A 21503-nucleotide genomic window follows, 5' to 3' on the forward strand; every position below is an offset into this window, starting at 1 on the left:
CTGAGCATAAAGACAAGTACTCTAGCTACATTTTTTGTGCTGGTCTTCATTGTGTTACTGAAATTGTGCAAGGTTCTCATTTTGCCTTGCAAAATGCATGTTGGGCATGTTGATATGCCTCAAGCTTGTTCATAAACTCTCTTCGTATCCTCTACAAACACCCACTTTTTTATCAGACTATTTGCCGAAAAAGTTCACTATGAAGATTTTAAAAATATTTACTTCTCTCTGTGGCGCATCTGTACTTAGGCTGAGGCTATTTTTGCACATCAAAAGAAAGAGAAAATAATGCTTGTTTCAGAGGATTATTCTTAACAATGGACATACCATTTTGAGTGCAGTTTAGCCCATTAATATCGGTTTGAGTTTTGACATGGACCTCAGTGGGAAATTAATGCCCCCCCATTAAGAGTTAACTTTTTTCTCATTTTTACTGTAGAATACATACTTACGTCACTAAATGTTTCGTGATTGAATCTGGAAGTGTCTCAAAATAACTGAACTTGTGGGGAGTCTTAAAATGGATTTCCACAGTTTCGCCATCAAATGCGTCAGTTTACCTTAGGACAGAATGCTAATTACTGGGGTTTGTTCCAGCTGAAATAAATACCATCAGCTGGTTTTGCTACCCTGGTCACTAGCATAGGTTATTGCTGCTTGGAACACAAGAACACATCCAGTTATCCTCCACAGCTAAACCACATTTTGGAGCTGCCCAGCCCATCAACGCTCATTTCTTTGGCAGGCAAACATGCAGAAATTCTGGACACCACACCACATTTGCAGCCCACTGCTCTGAGCACAAGGATCTGTGGATTGGAGGCAGTAACACAATATTGGCATAACACAATATTGGCAAGAGGACTAGATTGGCACACCAGACTCTCCCATAACACCAGCCAGCCAGGTCTTGAGGGCAGAGAAAAAAACTGCTGTAACAAATTTGTTTGGTTTATAAGACGTTTTGGTGACTGCAGTGTTGAACCTATTCAGAGGAAAGTGTCTGTGCTCTAGATCCTGCTTTGCTCTAGAACAGCATTTCTCCAACTGTGGGTCGGGACCCACTTGGTGGGTCGGGACCCGATTTCTGATGGGTCCCACAGAGCCTCCAGTGAAAACATGGACAATGGATAACTAATTGCCTCAAGCTCCGAGGCTACTAAAAAATCAGATGGCTGCTGTCTGCCCTGAAAAGAGCTGAACTCCTGCAGTTTGCAAGCTTGTGTAAATATAAGTGTTTGAGCGTCTTTTTTTCTGGTGTATTTTTTTTCCAAGTCGATCAATGACAGGTAGTGGGGGCAGGTGAAAGCTGGGTCACATAACTAAGCCCCTCAAGCTTTGAGGCTGTTCATTAAGGGCTGCCTCATTATGAGAAATGGATCGAATTTTTTTGCAAATAACTAAATAAATAGAATATTACTTGAAAGTAAATAAATAAAAATATTTCTTTCTAGATCACCTTTTTTAAAGCCTTGTAGAGCTAGGTGGGTCCCAATAGAGTGGGCCCTGGTGCTAAAATGTTTGAGAACCTCTGCTCTAGAACCTTAAAGTATCTTACTACCCCATCAGTTCAATAATACATTCTTGGTGTACTGATTAGAATATTGCACTAGAACGGAGAGATCAGATTTCAAACCACCCTTCCCTATCAACAGTGGGACTCCCTGGGTGACCTTGGGGCCATCACTGTCTCTCAGCCTATTATGCCTAATCAGCTTTGTTGCACTTATAGAAGTTGGAGGGAAGAAAAACCATGTACTGTATGCAGCCCTGAGTTCCTTGAAGGAAAGGTGCAGTGCAAGTGTATTAAATAAATAAATCACTTTAGTTTGCAGGTCAGCACGTGTTTGTAATCTTGTATATTTCTCAGTTATTCCTAACACCCACTGGGAGCTAAGACTCATTCTTATATTTTATTCATTTTCTTTGTACATGCAGGTCAATACTTTCCTACAAAAAAAATGTATACAATGCAATAAGGGCGGTGCAAATTTACATTTTCTTTTGGTAAGCATTTCAGCAAAAAATGAGAATCAAGGAAAATTCAGCTGTTTTAGGTTTCTGATCTGGTGACCTGAAACAAAGGGGCAGGTTTGATTGCTTTGATGTTCTCTGCACCTTAGGAGTAGTATGTTGAGCTGAAATTGATAGTTGAGCCGACACATCCTGCTGAGTACAATTAACCCTGTGTGTGCTAGATGACAGTGCTAATGAGTGTCTTTGCTGGAATATTCATTGTCTTGTTGGCATCCTTCAGTCTCGGAAGACTATGGTGTCACGCTCTGAATGGTGATTCTGGAACAGAGTGTCCTCTCCAGTGCGCGAAGCCTGGGTAAAGTAGGTATGGAGGATAGGTTGTTACCCATGCAGCAAATCCCCCTCTCCATGTCGCTGGAATGGTCCAATGGAAAGGCAGAGGCCAATACGGTTGGTTCCAGCGGCGTCGCAGGAGTTGCCAGAACGTGACTGTGTTCAGCCATGAACTGTCTCAGGGACTCTGGCTCCGGATTTTGCCTCGAGGTTGACTCCTGAAGCCTTTTCCGTAACAAGGCAGTGGAGGTTTGGGATCAGAGTTTTCCTTCTCTCAGATGAGCTGCCTTCCCAGGCTAACGAGTCCCAAATACCCGGTGGCTGTTTAGTCATCTCTTACAACAAGTACAGACAAACTGAGGGCCTATTCTTATCCCCAGCCCCCAGGGATTGATTAATATTGATTAATCAATATTTGATTTAATCAGTCAATATTCATTGACTGATTAATTAAACCTGTGTTTGCTGGGATTTGGGGAAATCTACCCTCAAAATAAGGTGCTAGAGGAGATGGAGATCTAAGGTTACAATCTTGGACACACTCACCTGGAAGTAAATCCTTTTGACCACGGTGGGACATTAAGTAAAAATGCATAGGATTATGCTGTGAGAATCTGCTGAGAACAGGGCACTGAATTATCAAATGACCCACTAGCCCAGTTCAGATGCGGTTTTGATCATGATTTGTTCCTTAACTATGATTTGAAGTAACTTAGGGCCCAGTCCTATCCAACTTTCCAGTACTGACAAAGCCATGCGAGCGGGGTGTGCACTGCATCATTTGTTCCCTTACCTCGGGGCTGCATTGTAGCTGCATCAGCACTGGAAAATTGGATAGGATTATGCCCTGTTTGTGTGTGTTGTGTGTGTGTTTGCATTCACGCCTACTTGGGCTCTGGCCAAATAGGATTTAATGCTTTTCTCAGTGCTTCAAGCTGTACTCTAAAACATCAATCTTAGCCCCAGAACCTAGACCAGTACTGTTTCAGTAGACATGTATTTTGTATGACTATTATGGGCACTTTGGGATTAATTCACAATAATTGTCAAACTGCATTTTCCTCCCAGTTTTTGCAAAAGCCTGCTTAGGCTACAATCCAACACACACCTACCTGAGAGTAAGTCCTATTGAACTCAGTAGAACTTACTTCTGCATAGCCATGTGTAGGCTTGCACTGGTAGTCAACTCTAGGCATATGTTAGCATATGAGGCCTATTTTCCATTTGGAATGAATCAGCTTTAAGGGGAATAAAAAAGTTGGAAAATGTATTAAAGTTCAGGCAACCACCAGCATGGCCAAGCTAGACTGGCTCCTGAACTGGTGCCCAATTCTGTTCTCCCCCCCCCCCCCTTTTGCATGTGTATCAGCATTTACAGCACCCACCTCCCAACCACCTCTGCCACTTGGCATTTCTTCAGAACTGGCCCATGGGGAAGATTCTGGAAGTGGAAGATGTTTCCATTCCCAAGATCCTCTGCACCCAGCTTGAGGCTATGGAGGTGGGGCAGCAATTGTGATGATACACTTCTGCCCCAATCCCCCCATTGCTGCTGGCTCCTTACCACTTCTGCCTAGGGCAACTTCAAAATGAACTCAGCCAGAGAGGATCCTCAGACTCCCAGTTTAGGAAGTAAGGAGGTGATGGTGGTCTTTCTGGAGAGCCATTGAGAACAGGATTGCAGTGGCCCCTACTATCTTTTCCAACCCTGCTCCTGTTATTCATTTATTTATTTGCAGCAGTGCTAGAGGAAGAGATAAGCAACTGACCCCCTCTTGTTCACTTTCCAAGCAGAGTGAGTGAGGAGAACCCAGACAAGCAGGGAACCAGAGGTATTGGCAGGCCGATGCAAGGTAGTCCTCACCAATTTGCCATCTCTTCCAGTTCACTCCTTAAAGCAGCTGTTCCACTCTACTTCATGGGCAACCATACCTGACAGAGGGGCTATGCCAGGTGGCAGTGCTTAGTGCCAGGTTGTGCTGAGTATTTATATACTATCAACAAAAAAGGTCACAAAGCAGTTTATCTAGCACAATAAATAAATCATCTCCTGTTCCCAAAGAGCTCACAATATAAAAAGATGCAAAAGAAAGGCTAGCAACCAGCCACTAGAAATGATACTATGCTGGGGTAAAGAAGGACAGTTGGTTTCCCCCATGAAATATAAGAGAAGGACTACTTCTCTCAGTTAGCAGGCATTAAGTTGCTGAGGAGAGAGTCTGGAGCATGACATGACTGTGGCATCAAAAGGCAAGGTGTGAAGTTACTTCCCAGGAATCCCACTGTTGAGATGTACCCCCTTCAGAGGTGATATTGGTAATGCTTAATATGTGCAACCCAAAGCCACATCACCAGGATGTGGTGATGGCATTGGCCTGGATGCCTTTAAAAGGGGATTGGACAAATTACTGTCCTGAGAAATGGGCTGTGTCAGAATGCCAGATGCAAGGAAGGGCACCAGGATGCAGGTCTCTTGTTGTCTTGTGTGCTCCTTGAGGCATTTGGTGGGCCACTGTGAGATACAGGAAGCTGGATAAGATGGGCCTATGGCCTCATCCAGCGGGGCTGTTCTTGTGTTCTTACTAATGATAAGGCAATTATCCTGGTGACATTTCTCTCTAGTAATCATGTCTGTGCTTCAAGATGCATAAGTCAGGAAGAGTTATAATCCTGTTTGACCCAGTAATAAGACTACCTCATATACCAATAGTGATGAAACGAAGTAGTGGCTATATTCTGGCTCCTTGGTAGTAAGGGTTGCCCCCAGTGGTAACTTCATTGTGCCAATATTTTTGTTCCTGCAAAAATAAAGTTAGACATTTTTTTCCAGATTTAAAGAACCTCTTTCCATGTATTTATCTGGTGAAAATTATTTTTAAACTAGTGCACATCCATGAAGCAATATTTTTACATATGCTGTATTGCAGTGGACTACAAGACTTTTTTGTGCTTTATACAAAACAAATATGTGTTCATTTGTAACATTATATTAAATTAAAAGAATAATAAGCATTTGTACTATAATTGCATTACAGTGTCCAATAAACAAAGATCATATTTTCACATATTAAGCAGTGTCTTATCTGAAGTATTAGAACAATGATAACGTAAACTAATTAGCAGAAGGAAAAATTATGTTACTGTCATTATACAGAAAAGTGACACTTGATCTCTGTAGCCAATACTGTTAGTTGTCACTGCCTTCAGGAGAGAGTTTAATGTAAATATTTGTATTATGCTGCAGTTAATTACTGCAAATATTCTGAGTTGCTCTCCATGTTCATGATATTCAGTTGAGTGCCTTAAAACTATCTGGAGCACAGCAAACATTTGTTGGAATAACAGCCCAATCCTTTGGGCCTTCTGCATCAGTAGATCTAATGATCAACTGACACAAAAGACCCATTGATGGTAGAAGCTTCCTGCCACTGCGGTGCACAGCACAGCCACAAGCAGAAATGGTCAGCAGCTCCATGTGTGCATTAGATTTGGCTGGATGCTCTGCTGGTGCTGCTAAATTGGCGGTGGGGTGGTAGGCTGTGGGCAGGAGTGGGAAAGATCAGGGCATTTTGCAGAGGAGCTAGGGGGTAATAATAATAATAATACAGGTATTTCTATACCGCCTTTCTTGGTCCTCAGATTTCTCCTCGGACTTTATAAAAGGTGGTTTACATAGGCAGGCTAATTAAATCCCCATAGGGATTTTTACAATTTGAAAGAAGGTTCTATCTTTCAAGAAACCACAACATTCAGATGTTTCTTTCCGATCTGGTCGCAACATTCTGGCCTCCATCCTCCCACGCTCAGAGCAGATGGAATAACTCGGCTCAGCTTGTCAGCTGCTTCAAGGTCGCACGGTGCCGGTGGCCTTGAACTGGCGACCTGCGAATGTTATCTTCAGGCAAACGGAGGCTCTACCCTCTAGACCAGACCTCCTGCCCAGGGTAGTCAGGGGAGAGGGGAAGGGTTGGATCTACTGGTAGTTACACATGTCATATCCTATCCCACCCCAGAAAGCCCCCTGGTTCTCCTCAGACTTATGCCAATTCCAAAGCTGCTATGGATCCGAGGAGACCCATAGGCAGCCAGAAGGCCTATGAGGAGGTAAAAGATTGTTTTGCTTACCTGTGGTAATTTGCCTTCTGGTTGCCCTCCTCCATAGCATGCAATACAGCCTCTGTTGGCATGGCTGCATGCTATGGGGTGCAGGGAATGGAACTAGGCTGTTATTCTCCTGTTATTCTCTGTCCAGAGAGCAATACCTGGACAATTTGTGTCTCGCCCTGCTGTTTTTCAGGCAAACATCAAATCCATTTCTGTCTTCACTGAGCACAAGTTAGGTGACCTGTGATGTTTAGCTTTTGTTCAGCAGAAATATTGTTCGTCTAGGTATATTCTTCCACATTGTATGTGCAGTTCATATTGGTCTTAATAAAATTGAGCATTTATACAAAAAAGAAAAAATATATATATATCTGTTATTGTCCAGTTTGGAACATAAAAATAAAAACCGAGATGCACTGATGTTTTCTTTTTCTTTCTTTGCTTTGGTTTTTTTAGGATTCTTTTCACCGTGGAAGACTCCAAAGCCTGTAAGTTTTCCTTAAAAATTGCTTGTATTAGAATGCATGGGCCTGATCCTTCCCAAACAAAGCACTTTCAAAGTCAATTGATTTCACTGGGCAGAGATTCCACGACCTGTTTAACTCTGCCCCCTTGAAAAAAATAGGATTTAAATGGCATTTGACGGTATCATCCATTACATTTCTTTAAGTTAAATGCATCATTTGGCCTGTATGTGTATGTGTGTATTAGCTTAAATAGCAGCTGGGGAGAGGACAGGGAGGCGATCAAGAGCATATTGTAAAGAGAGGGAGAATTTAACCATGGCTGACTTTGTAGTGCCTGAGATAGCAAGCCAAATACTCCTTTCCTTACCCAGCAATGCTTCAGCTGCCACTGTTCCTTCTCCTGCTCCCTGGAATTGGAAAGGAAGAGGAGAATTCAGGGGATGAGGGAGTGTGGCCAGTGGCATCCCTATCTTGTCTTCTAGCCAGCATAGTGACTTACGGCATCATTCCACTGAGTAGAAGTAATTGGCATGATGTGATGATGTTTACCACCAGGGAGAGCTGAGCAGAACCACCCCATCAGAATCTTCTGAAAATCGCCACAGCCGCCTGTTCTGAGGAAGTGGCTGGAGCACAGCAGCAACTATGGCAGTTTTTGGAGGGCTCCAATAGGATGACGGTTCTGCCTCACCTGCTGCCCACCCATCACACATCCCTTCCAGATGGAGGAATTTATGGTAGCAAAGAAGTGCCTTGGCTTGGGCTTTTTGGAATAGAGCCTAGCCAAGTCACTTCAGGGCTGCTGCTTGCCCCAAATTCCGCCACCACCATTTTGGCTGGGCCTCACACAACACCACCTTCCAGTCTGGCACCCATGGCAGACCACCCTCCACCTCTCGTTTGCTATGCTACTGGGTATGGAGAAGAGTAGTCTAGTCCACCACTCTGCTCTCTTCCACACTTCCTCTTTCCATTTTACAACCCGAATAAGTGGGGAAAGCAAGAGTAGTGTAGAAAGCAGGTTGGCAGAGGTGGGCACTCCCTTCCAGTCTGATGCCTAAGGAACATAAGAACATAAGAACAGCCCCACTGGATCAGGCCATAGGCCCATCTAGTCCAGCTTCCTGTATCTCACAGCGGCCCACCAAATGCCCCAGGGAGCACACCAGATAACAAGAGACCTCATCCTGGTGCCCTCCCTTGCATCTGGCATTCTGACATAAAAGGCAGCCACTTCAGGAGGCCTCATGGACGGAATGGCTTTGCATTTAACCACTTCCCTATTGTCAGAGTCCCAACAAAAATAGCCCTTCCAAAGCTGTTGCAAACCTCCTAAGGGAAACTCCTGTTGGCACCAATAGCCGCTTTGGAGGGAATATAAGTAATTTTATAAATGAAAATGAGACAGAGCATCACTTAAACTGGTCTGCTCTCTTACTGTACAACAAGATAAAACTAATTCTTCACCTGGATAGTGTTTACCCCATAATATCTTGATTTCAAGGAGTTGTACATGCATTTCAGCCTGATCCATACTTTTCAGGAAATGTCTCTAACTGCATGGGACTTACTTCTAAATTAGCATCTTTGAGATTATGCTAGAAACATTGTCCCTCTGTTTTTCATGGTCAGGCACTACTGTGCTTTATGTGCTTCAAAATTCAGTGCAAGAGCAGTTTGCGTATTAATATTTCTTCACATAATCCTCTCTGCATCGTTTTTTATGCTCAGCTGATTCATAAAGCATTTTCTCAACAGAATTAGGCAAACGTAAGTAAAGTATATTAGATCCTTATTGCCTTGGGCTCTTATCATAGGCATAGGTAATCATTTTCTAGCTAGATTTAGACCTGTGGGAGAACCGTAACCAAAGAATTCTAGGAGTGCTTTTAAAAAAGCATTTAATCAGCCCATCTTTCCTTCCTTAGGAAAATGGAACTGGAATGCTTGCCTGATGAATAAGTTATTATGCTGTTTCCATCGTCTATTCATTTAACCTCCTATTAGATCAATTTCCATTTATGCTTGGATTGCTGTTTGGAAAGTCAGTATTAGTTTTCTCGACAAGATCCCAGCTACATCTCATATTCATAACATGAAAAGTAGCCCAGCTTTGGTGATAGTGAATTCTGTAGGCACCTTCTGGTCAGTCAAGAAACATTTGGAGGTATTTGCTTTGACATCAAGCTGAAAGAGAAGGAGCCACTGCCGGCCTGTAAGTTTTTCATCTTTTGGTATCAGACAGCCCAAACTATGCTGCCTGGAATGTGGGGCTGCCACACCACTGAAAATGGCTGCCGCAGCATCCTAAAGAGCAGGAGGTCTGGTCTAGAGGGTAGAGCCTCCATTTGCCTGAAGATAACATCCATAAGGTCGCCATTCCGAGGCCACCGGCACTGTGCGACCTTGAAGCAGCTGACAAGCTGAGCCGAGTTATCCCATCTGCTCTGAGCGTGGGAGGATGGAGGCCAGAATGTGAAACCAGATCAGAAAGAAACATCTGAATGTAGTGGTTCTTGAAAGAAAGAACCTTCTTTCAATTGTAAAAATCCCTGCGGGGATTGAAATAGCCTGCCTATGTAAACCACCTTGAATAAAGTCTTGAATAAAGACCAAGAAAGGCGGTATATAAATACCTGTAATATTATTATTATTATTATTATTATTATTATTATTATTATTATTATTATTATTATTATTATTATTATTATTATTAAACACTAACCAGGCAGCGCTGATGGCGCCTCGATAGGAGATTTTCATCCCCTTCCCCCGGATAAGGCAAATAACCCTGGAATGGGAATATTCGATTCTGCGGCAACCCTTGGGCTGCCATAAAATCGAGAGCCCGTGGCCTATCACAGAGGCTCTGGCTGTGGTGGAGCTTAGCTCCATCAGTTCCACCTCACTCCTGCCCCACTCCCTCCCCCCGGCATGCCTCCTCCCTGCCCTCTCCCCACCTCCCCCCCACACCTCCACCTACCTCTCCGCCACCCAGTCGCCCAGTGGTGATCCACTGGCACAGCGCCACCCGGCGCTGTGCTTACACTGGCCCTGGACCAGCACTGTTGGCCACAAACTTGCTTTACGGCACGTTTGTAACACTTACCACCTTTGGAGCGCCAGTGGTACAAACTCAGGATTGGGCTCTCACTCAGCTACTTTCCTTTAACAACTGTGAAGCTGGGAAAGTTAGTTGAGCAAGATAATGAAAAATCACAGCCTGTTAGCCAGAAGAGGTTTTTGTCTTTCAGCAGGCCAAGGCAACACCTCTAAGCATTTCTGAAACGTCACCTGGCCAGAGAGCACCTACAGAATTCTGAGTAGTCAAAAGTTTGTCTGTGTTGAAATAGGCAGAAAATGGAATTGCAGAAGGAACAGAATATTTGAGAAGCCCTAAAAGCATTTCTGTTTGGGCATGTTAATATGCATTAGAGTACTAGTTTTTAGTTATGATTAATGCTGCATTGACCAAGATCCAAAGGATTATTTTCTCAATCATAAAGTGCTTTTGTATTTGCTGTGATTCTTGCTTGCCTTTTTGGTTTTGTTTTTCTCCACACAAGCATAAGATGTCCACTTTTATCTTTGTTGATCTGTGAAGTTGGACATTCTGGAACAAGGCAAAAATATTTATTTTTCTTTGCCTCTCTAGGAGATTGTGCCTCCCTTGAAAACAATTTGTCCATAGGAAACATACCAAACAGCTTTCCATCATCTCAGTTAATTATCTGTTTCCCCACATCAGAATTCCTTTCAAGTAAACTTATAGATAATGAGAAAATGGAGGAGGAAATAGTTCTCTTGATATGAACTGAACCTGTCACTTAATAAAAATGTCTGAGGGCCATTCCACAATAAGGCTGGTTAATGTTTTGCTATTGAGAGTTATTTTGGAGATTGATGACATGCTGGGGAAAAATAAAACTGCCAAGTTCTCAGAGTGATCATCATGCAGAGAACATTAGGAGAAGTTACCTAAGTACCTTTGGCATGATAATGGTTGCTTGCATTGGTATCATGTACTGAGAAGGTCACTAACAAGTGCTGTAGCTGTACAAGTTTCTCAAGCTGACTCATACCACCACTGGTATTAGGGGTTCAGCCTGGCCAGGTGAGCCCTCTGATGGCCACTGGCCCTTGGCCAGTGACCAATCTGGCTGACCCCTGTCACCAGTGCAGTTCACACTTCTCCTTTTTTCCACTTCTTTGTAATATCTGTAATTTAAAATGGAGGCAGTATTGTAGCCCTATCATTGCCCATGATTGTAACACTTAGGACGCCATCCTATCCAACTTTCCAGTACTGATGCAGCCATGCTGAGGGGCAGTTCACTGCATTTTGGGATTGAAAGGCAGTTACAGAGCCCTCCTCAAGGTAAGAAAACCTCTGCTCCCTTACTTGAGGTTGTATTGTGGAGGCATTGGTGCTGGAAAGTTGGATAGGATTGGGCCTTATGTTTGTGTGTGTGGGAGGAGTGGGTGGGTGGGTGTGTTTATATGCACATGTACATGAGCTCTGGCCAAATAGGTTTTAGGGGTTTTCTTACTGCTTGTTCTAAAAAAGTCAACCTTAGCCCCAGAACCTAGACCACCACAATTTCAGTAGACAGGATAGTCTAAAAGTCTCCTTCCCCCAAGGAGACCTCCAGCAGCCCTGCTGGAGCAGCTGGATGCAGCAGTAGCCATTTTGGCGCCACTGCAACTGGCGGCACTGCAGGGGATAGTTTTGGGCTGCCAATCCCTAGAGAGTATTTACAGGATTAAGCCTACCTAGGCTTTGCCATTCTACCTATTTTTTTTTCCTTTTGGTATTCCTTCCCAATTTAAAATCTAGCAATTTATTAAAGTGATACAAACCTCCATGTGATTTGTCTGTACAGAAGTTTCATGCTCTTTTGTTCTTTCACTCTTTTTTCCTCTCTTTCATGTGAGTTTGCATCTGTGCATCCTAAACTCCTGGTTAATGATTTCATTCAGGTGCTAATTTCTTTTAGTACAAACTGAGCCTGGCTTCTTCCCCCTCTTTGGGTGCAGTACACCATGAATGTACTGAGGGAGCTATATGCTGGAAAAATGCAATATTTTTTGTCTAATACAGAAATGAATAATTTTTTAAAAACAAGCAAGCGTGAGAGTGGGACATTTTTTTCAAAAGAAATGAAATGTGAGAAGAGCGTTGGCACTTATCCTATGAAGTTACCCAAAGTTTTCACATGGAAGCAACAGCAAAATTGGAGGAAGTTTACCTAAATCTCAAAGAATTTAAAAGAACTTCTTAAGAATAGTACATTTTCCACTTGTTATGGCAGGCAGATGTTTCAAAATGAATGTTTCTGCTTAAATACTCATTTTTCCAAAGTATCTTCACACCTTGACATCTTCACATTACACAATACAGCTGCCTACTCACCCCCACACACTATAATGCACTCTTAAGGAATTTGCAGTGGTTCCAGTACTGTCTACCAAGATATTCTCCACCTATAATAACAATATATATTATTAATCAACCATCTAAAAACATCTAGGCACTGCAGAACTGTAAAAATAAAACAAACACAATGCCTGGAGGCCTTCAGTCTAAAACTTGTTTTCTTGTTTTCTGTTATTTATTATAGATGTTGGAACGATGGGAGAATCAAGGCAGTCCTCAGACAAGTTTATCCGCTCCAGCTATACCACAGAATATTCCCTTTCCACCCACCCTTCACAGGAGTTCTTTTCCTGATTCAACAGAGGCCTTTGACCCAAGAAAACCTGACCCATACGAGCTATATGAGAAATCACGAGCTATTTATGAAAGTAGGCGTAAGTGAAAAACTGTGGCCCCTCTGCCAAACCCCAGAAAACATTAAACATTTCCCTATAAGTGCTCCAAAGCTGGCCTAATGGTATTGGTTGTAATCAAAGTAAATCAACTAATGAAACCAATTCCTATATATTTTTTTGGAGAGGGAAATCAAACAATACCTTTGTTCATGTATTATTTTAAAAGGTCAACTTGTCTTTCCTTTTTGCTAGCAAAACTTGCAACTACAGGCAGGTCCCCCTATCTGCAGATACCATATCCACTGTTTCAGTTATCTGCAGGTACAGAAGCCCTTGCACACACCCTTTAACTTGCTTTACAGAGTTACTGAAGCAAAAATGTCTTGCTTAACAAGGTTGCTATAAGCTTACAAGCTTATTACAATGTTCAGGCTGTTCCCTCAGCAGCCTAGGTGCTTGAAAAAAACAACAACAACTAGATCAAGCTGAACAGGAAGCAAAAGTTAACCACATCCTGTTCAGCTTGATCTGGTTTTTTTTGTTTGTTTTAAAGTGTACAGGAGGTAGCCTCAATGTAGCTATCAGTTTGTAAGCTTATTGTGACTTTGTTAAGCAAGACAGTCTGTAAAGCAGGATAATAGGCGTATGGAGGGGTGCAGAGGATAGGGGGCCAGTGAGACAGGTGTCTCCCTTATCTGCAGTTTCCATATCCGCAGGGGGTCCGTGGAACTGATCCAGATCCCCTGCGGATACAGGGGCACACCTTTATAATCTTTGGTGGGGTGAGGGGTTATCATATTACAAAGCTATGATAAAAATAACACAGTTCGTATTGTATTGTTATGAAGAAGTGGTTCATCACAATCTTATTACAGTTTATCTTAAATATTGGCTTGTTTAATAAGCTAGGATTGGCACCACAGGCAATCACCAAACCCTGACTTGTTCAGTCTCATCTTAGCTTCCTTTGGCTCAGCCCCCCCGCCTATCTTTCCATTACATTTCCAGATTAAATCCGAGCATCTTTGTTTCTTCTGAAGTCTTAGGAAAGCACTGTCTTGTCAGCTATCCTCTTGCCATTGGTTGGGAGAAGGAAGGACACATTGTTAATTGATCAGTAGCTTCTTCAGACATTTTTGCCTACTCTCAGCTCTGCTGACTGAAAAGAACAAAGCACAATTCTACTCCCCTCCCCCTTCCTAGAAATATTAGTAATTTCTTGCCCATTCCTGCAAGAAATATATTAAAAGTGCTCTGAGGTAAGAGGAAAACTTTCTGGAAATATTTAAACAACTTTATTTACATGCAGGGGTAACCCTAGCCAAACCAGCTCCCCAGGTGGGGCCAGATTCCACCATCCAGGACCTTTCTAAATTCCACAACCCAATCCCATCCACCCACACTCACTCACTGCCTGGTGTTTTTCAGCACTCCACCTTCTTCCCCCTCCCTCTCTAGGCATCACACTTTCTTCTTCTCCATCCTTCTCCTCCCTCTGCTTTCCAAAGTATGGAGAGCATGCCATGGGGAGGGGGGCAGAGGAGATGAGTCCACACAGGACTTTTGCCCCAGAGCCTTCCTGAAAATTTGACCCACCCTTCCCTGCATGTGGATAGCTGGAGGCTTTGGAAGTGGAACAGAAACACAGAGTAAAAAGGAAATAAGCGATGTCATTTTCCCCCTGACCTTGGAAAAAAATGTATTGTCCAAACTGGGTCTTTGTTCAAAGCTATATGTAAAAAGGAAAAAAGTTTGGTTGTATTTGCTTCCATGAAAAAAACCACCAAGGGTGCAACACTTTCAAACTGAAGTCAATGACAAAATTGTCACTGTTTTCAAGGAATCATAATGCAGAATTAATGGGTACATGCTAGGAATCAGAATTCTGTCAAAGAACACTTTTTGTTCTTATTTATAAACTAGTTAAAATTCCATCAGATTTGATAGGCACAGGTATGGATGGAATGTGTCAGAGGTAGGCATGGATGGAGTGTGACAGTCTCAGTTTCATGCCCTATCCCCATTTCCTTCTTCTTAATCTGTACTTCATCACTTAAATCAGTGCCCCAGGTGGATCAGGATGCAGAAGTAAGCCTGCTATTCCAAACCTGGATGGCCTTATGCTCCATACAGGCTGAGCTCAGTCTACAAGAATTCAGGAAGGCTTTCTCACTCACCCATCCAAAATCTCCATTAGAAACATATAGACATTCTCTAGTGCTAGAGAGGGATACTTTCAGTGTAATCTCCCACATGGGCTCTTCTGTCTTACACAGTGGAGTTCAGTGTATGTGCAGAGCCCAGTAGCATAGCTGGGGGACAAAATGATCAGTACTGCAGGTACTGCAACACACTGTGTAAGTGGCCCCTCCCACTTGCTGTCAGAGCAATTCCAGGCAGCAAAGGCAACATGCAGGCACTCAAAGAACCAAGCAGTGTCTCCTGCGCATTGCCATTGCTGCCCAGAATGTCTCTGACAGCGAGTGAGAGGGCCCTGTGCCTTTTGCCTCCCTCTAGCTACACTCTAGCATAGCTAGCTATGCTACCCAACCTCAGAAGCTTCCAGAGCTTTATAAAACATTCTGCCCCTGCCCTTGAGTTAGGAAACCCTGTGCATAAGTACCTTGATGATGGGAAGAACACTCTTCTCCCTCAGTTTCTTTTTTGACCACTCAGTGGCCTCAGTGGGAAGACAGCCCTGTATGCTCATTGAGCTCAAGCTGCCATTACAACAGGTAATGAAAATGCTGTATGCCCACAGGGCTCTGGACTGCCACCATGGTGTTCCTAACAATTACCTTACTTGTGGACTATTTACAAGTGTGGGCCCTGAGGCTTGGCACGGAAGGACTAATGGCTTTATTCGAACACATTTTTGGAAAACCTCTGAAGTACGGATTGACTTTTGACTCTTTTTTTCTCACATCCATTGCTTCAGTGGCAGAATAAAGATACCATGCTGCAAAGTTAATCCCCAGTGACCTGCCTGTGGGAATGGCTGTCAGAAAGAGAGAAGGAGAACCTGTAATTAGCAAGAGTATTTTTTTTAAAACCTCAGCATCTTTGCTTGAGAGACACTTGACTTGATCTAAGACTTGAAAGACAGGACTGTCCTTTGCCAGTAAGTGCTCCCCTCTATGGGAGTCACTCAACAGTAAGTGAAATATTTTCACAGAGCCTTGCACTTGTTCTTCAGCCTCCAGAGTAATAGAGACAGAGCAGAAAAGTGCAGACCACAGCCTAACTCTCAATTTTAAAAAAAATGCTGCAAGAAGAATTAGTTTAGGCATAAATCAGCAAGATAAATTGGCTTCAACCTCCTGGCAGCGAAGGTTTTCTCTGTTCCTGCCGCCCCCCGAGGTTTCCTAGTATTATTCCTAGTACAGTGGTGCCTCGCAAGACGAAATTAATTCGTTCCGCGAGTCGTTTCGTATTGTGAAAATTTCGTCTTGCGAGGCATCACTGCAAACTGCAAACAAACAAACAAACAAAAATTTGCAAAATTTTTGCATTTGAACTGAGTTCCACTATTGAACTGAGTTCCACAGAACTGAGTTCCACTATTGTAAAATGGGTACTAGTGGCAGTCACAGCATGCTGTGCTGGCAGCCATTTTGAGCATACTGCCACTGGACCGGCACAGGCAGTCCCTCAATATCCGCAGGAAGCACAGAACCAAACCCCCACAGATACTGCAGTACTACTGTAATTTGCTCGATGAGTAAGGCAAACTAGAACACATTAAGAGTCTCAATATTTGCATTTTGGCATCACTGGAAAGCGGTATGTGCCACAGTCTGAAAACATGAAAAACTAAGCAGAAAAGCCCACAAGATGCATGTTTACTTGGAAGTAAGTCCCACTGTGTTCAATGCGACTTGCTTCCATGCAAGCACACAGTAAAATTACAGTCTTGGTGCTGTAGTCTTGTGCTGGTATTAGTTCAGATTCCAAAACCTTGATCAAAGGACGCAGATCATGCACCTTTTTCTCTTGCCATGTTGCTTGCTAAAAAAAGAACTGTGAAATCATAGAAATCATATGGAATCAGCAAAACAAAATTGGAAGTAAATGATGTAGCATTGCTTCTTACTCTTTTTTTTCTTTTACATAAAATGAGTGTGAGATGCTTTAGTTATTCCAACCTTTCCTCAACTATTTTTCTGCTTTCAAAGCTGGCTGCAATACAGAAGGTGAGAGTTTTCCCGAGGCTTTCTATATTAAGCCATCAATCATGCACTGAAGTATAATGTTGTCAGAAATCTGCACAGCTCTTTAAATTCAATTGTACACAACAGAACATCTTTTGCATTTCCTTACCACAAGACCAGCATAATAAGCTTTTCGTCTTGCTGATTAGAACATATATAAATTATCCATACAGGCCTCTATTATCTGGTATTGCAATCCAGTGCTGGTGTGTGGCATATAAATGCCATTAAATAGGAATGCTGTGAACTAATGGAAATGTCTGGTTCAAGTTAAAATGTGAACCATGATATGCTCAGGTTCAACTTGTAGAAATGAACAGGTACCTCAGATGTAAGTTTAAAATGCTTACTATTGCTAGCACTTACAATGCTCTATAAAGGAAGCAATGGGAAAATATTCTTGAAGTCCTGGGCATTATTAAAATTCATTGAGGGAAATATGTTTTTACTTTGTTATATTAATTAGTATGAAAAAGTTTGAGATTCATCTGAATCAAACTGAAAATTCATCTGAAGCAAATCTAATACACCTTTCCCTCTTTATATGTACATAATTCCATTCCTGAAAACAGTCTTTACAGTGAAAATATGACTGTAGTAATTACATTAATTTCAATGGGAAAAATTCACTTCAAAGTCATTCCAAGTTCACTTCAAAAATCACCATGAATGCCTAATAATAGCAAAAGGAAAAAGTTGCATGATACAGTAAAATAGAATAAGTAACATTTAATAACAACATTATACAGCATCAGTAAAGTGTTAACAACGAAAATGTTTCAGAAGTTCTAGCATCACATAATGAGGTTTAGCACCTCAAGCTTTAGTTGCAGACTCTGTTACATTTCATCTGTTTTTCTACTTTTCCCATTTTTTTTTAAATCTTCTGTTCTTTAGGACTCATATGCACAGTAATTTGTAGATACAAAAACAAGTTCACTGAAAAAGGGAGCATATAATGCACATGCCTTGAAAGCATGGGGCAGTGCATCTCATGTGGAGAGCATCTCTTCCTCACCCATGCTCAGTCTTCTATAGGTCATGAAGAGCACTTCCTCTAAAGGCCATAGGAACACACCTGAGAAAGGGGGAGCTGTTGGACCTCTGTCCTATCAGTGGGAGAAATCCAAAATTTGATCCAACCTTCTGGAACTGACATGTGAGACAAATTCATCCACTGTCTCCAGAGCTCAAAGCATTAGGGAGGTATACCCACTGGGTAAAATAAGAGGGAGACTGGGTCTCCATGAGAGGCTTGGGGCACAATTCTAACCAGGTCTACTCAGAAGTAAGTCCTATTTTGTTCAATTGGGCTTACTCTCAGGAAAGTGTGGTTAGGGTTGCAGCCTTGGTCTTTTTTCCCCCTACCATTCCCGGACCTTATATAAATCTTGATATGGATAAAGAGGGATTGTCTTAATATGGATAAGTGGATGTCTGTATAGTGAAAGTACTTATAAGTAGTTTGAAGTACTTAAAGTACTTATAAAGAAAGAGGGGTGTATACACTATGGTCTTAAAATTTATTTTGTTTCTGGTATGGCAAAGGGCAGCAAAACTTTTCCATCCCTGGGTATTTTAAACACCTTTTCTGTAAATGATTAACTTATACATTTTTAAGGCATATTTCACACTTTATATCATGTATATCATTGCAGGTAATAATTTAAGAACTGTTTAAGTACCGTAGATATTCACGCCTGATCTCCAGGTCAATCAGAGGGCAGAGCCTTTCAACTCTGAACAGTTTTGTTTCTCAAGTGGCAGATAGGCACCAGGCAGGCAGGGCAGAGATAGTTTCTACTGCAACTGGGAAATTCTAGCCAAAGTTAACCTTTTAATCTCCTTCCTTCTGCTGCAGCCTGGTTCTGGTTCTGCTTGGCAAATGCTTGCAAAGCAGGTCTGTTTTTGGAAACACCAGGATGGGACCCTCCTTCCCAGGCACAATTCAGTGCACCCTTACTTAAGAATAACACCCATGGAAAGCAGTGGGTCTACTTCTGAGTAAAAAGGACTGCAAATACATGCAGCTGCATCCCTCTGCTGTGAATTGAATTGCACACTCCCAGTTATGTGTTATGGGTTGTATGTTGTATGTAGAGCTTCTGGCTTAACACACCAGACCCCTTAAAGGTGGATTTGATCCATGGTTCAACCTTTTTCACTTGCATATCCCTTGGCAGCCATTTCCATAAATTGTACCCTTCCTATTAGCAAAATGTTTGTAATTAGTAAGACAAGCCCTCATCTCCTCCATATGAAAGCCCAGACTTCATGTATTCATCACATATTTTCTCTTTTCATCTGTTTGAAGAACTGCCTTTGCACTGTTTTGCAGTAGAAGTGTGCTGAGAAATTCTGGGTGATTGATCACTTTCCATATTATGTTTCAGCTTTTTTACTGTGCTGGTTTTCAATCACTGGTTCATACATGAATTGATGACCAAAAACTAGCCATTGGTGGGGCTTTCACAGCTAACTAGCTACCTCCCTTCCAGGCCATGCATTCTGGAGCATGGCCTGCCTTTTTCTGCCATTATTCCATTCTTTTTCAAGTACCCCTAAAGGTCCTATTGAGTGTCCCTGGAGTACATGAATAGCAGGTTGGGAACCACTCGTATGTTGTTTACGGTGCACTTACTCTGATAGTGTTTACAAGAAGGTGGTGAAGACCAGAATTTAAAAAAGAATAAAAATGTATCTTATGATCTTTTACTGTGTTTTTAATAAATTAGAGACTACAGTTCTTAGTGGTAGGTTATTTTTCAGGATCTGGCCTTTGGTAAAATCAGACAAAACTATAGTCAGACACCGCCCTAAGTTTAACCCCCAACTTATCCGAGGGTCATAGAAAATTCCATGGTTGTTGGCTCAATGCTTGCCCTCGACTTATCTGTGGGGTCGACTTATGGGCGGGTGTCTGCGGTATATGTGCAATTGTGCAAATTGGTTGAAGAGCATCTGCAGTGTGTCATTTTAAAGAATATGAAATGAAGGAATGTGTTGTCACTACAGTTTACCCAGTTTGTTCCTAAAACTCTGTTAAGCATACTTTATCTTAATAAAAGCAATGGACAGTCTAAGATTTGTTTACTACGAAAAATGATGTTAATATCGGCATCCATGGAGCAAGAACGTAGGGGAGGACTTCCTGTGCCCAACATAGGCCAACTGAGGCCAACTGGCACTCAGTACACTGGGTGCTAGCAGGAATGTATGCATGTTGAGAACCAGGATTGTACAATGTAAAAGAAATAGCACCCTTGCTCTATCCTTGCAATAGCATTTCTAAGAACTTTGATGAAGTGTATGCAAAAACAGATTAAAACACAAGGATAACCCATGTGGAACCATTTTAAGAGAGGAAGGAATCTTTATTCTTACTGTAGAACTCCCACCCTTCTTCCCACCCCCATGGAAGAACTTTTCCCAAAATTGATTATGTTGTCTGCTTAATTGAAGTACATAACGAGAGATATCAAAGTTAAGATATACAATGCTGTGATCATTCCCTAAATCTTTGATCTGATATGCTATAGGCATTTGTGTAATATGTACTTATTTGCAAAAGGGAGATAGGAAGTTACAAAGAGAGAAGAGGGAGAGAATACAATGACAGAAAATGGGACAACTTTATATACTTAAGAAACTTTTCAAACTCATTTGAAAGGCGTAGAATTTGGCTCTATAGCATGCAGCTACACCAACAGAGCATGCACTGCATGCTATTGGGGGGGACCATAAGGCTAACCAAGATGTAAGTAAACCTATTTTACTTACTTCTCAGTAGGCCTTCTAGTCGCTTTTGGGTTGCCTCAGACCAACAGCAACTATGTAGCTGGTGTATGCCTGAGGAGAAGGGGCAGAGCAGCCTGGAAAAAGAAGGATAGAATCTGGCATGCAGTTTTGCCTCTGAGATCCACCCTCTCCAGGTCACTGCTTACCTCCTACCCCCAACCTCAAACTGTCCACAGTCCACCCCCACTTTATCTAAGTCTGCCATGTGTACAGTGCTGCTGGCCATTTCCACCAGTGGCTCCACCATGTGTGATAGTGACGTGCCTTTTGCACCACTGCAATGATCCACTGCCATAGGTCCTTGATACAATTGGGCCATAAATATTGATTTAGGGGTGTTTCACAAATGATTTTTTTCTCACCATGTAAATTAAGGCTCTGGTGACTCCATGACAAGTATATGTCACAAAGAATAGGAATTTTGCCACAGTGTCACAAAAAGCACAAATTCTGTTAAATTCCTGTGGCAGCAGGATTATCTCCTCTGCTTTTAGTAGGTGCTATGAGCTGCTATGGCAGCTTATTATCAACAACAGAAAAAAGGCATATCAAAAAGCCATGTTTAAAGGTACTGATTTATGGGTCATTCCAGTAATTTGCCTTCATTCTGATAAATTATAAATGAAACCAACTTGTGCTTGTAGCTGCTGAGCAAATGCAAAGTTTTTTCCCCAAAATTGTCTGTGTATATACATTGGGCCCTCAGTTCCAGAACCCCTGCAGATACCAAATAGCACATACAATGAAATTCACATTGGCCCTGCACCAGCAAACCAGAAGTGTCTTCCAGTCATGTCAGGGAAGCCTTCTGAGCCACTTCTGTTTGCATTTGAGAATCCTT

The 21503-nt window shown here is 42.2% G+C and overlaps 1 protein-coding gene across 1 annotated transcript in view; it reads left to right on the forward strand.

Moving 5' to 3' along the window:
- Positions 1–21503, forward strand: part of MAGI2 (membrane associated guanylate kinase, WW and PDZ domain containing 2) — a 747493-nt gene that overhangs the window by 647951 nt on the left and 78039 nt on the right. Inside the window, exons 12-13 of the mRNA XM_066633432.1 lie at positions 6871–6902; positions 12503–12692. Coding sequence (XP_066489529.1) covers positions 6871–6902; positions 12503–12692 — 222 coding nt within the window. The remainder of the gene's footprint in view (positions 1–6870; positions 6903–12502; positions 12693–21503) is intronic.

This window comes from Tiliqua scincoides, chromosome 7 (genome assembly GCF_035046505.1).
Source record: "Tiliqua scincoides isolate rTilSci1 chromosome 7, rTilSci1.hap2, whole genome shotgun sequence".
In the NCBI taxonomy this organism is placed as follows: domain Eukaryota; kingdom Metazoa; phylum Chordata; class Lepidosauria; order Squamata; family Scincidae; genus Tiliqua; species Tiliqua scincoides.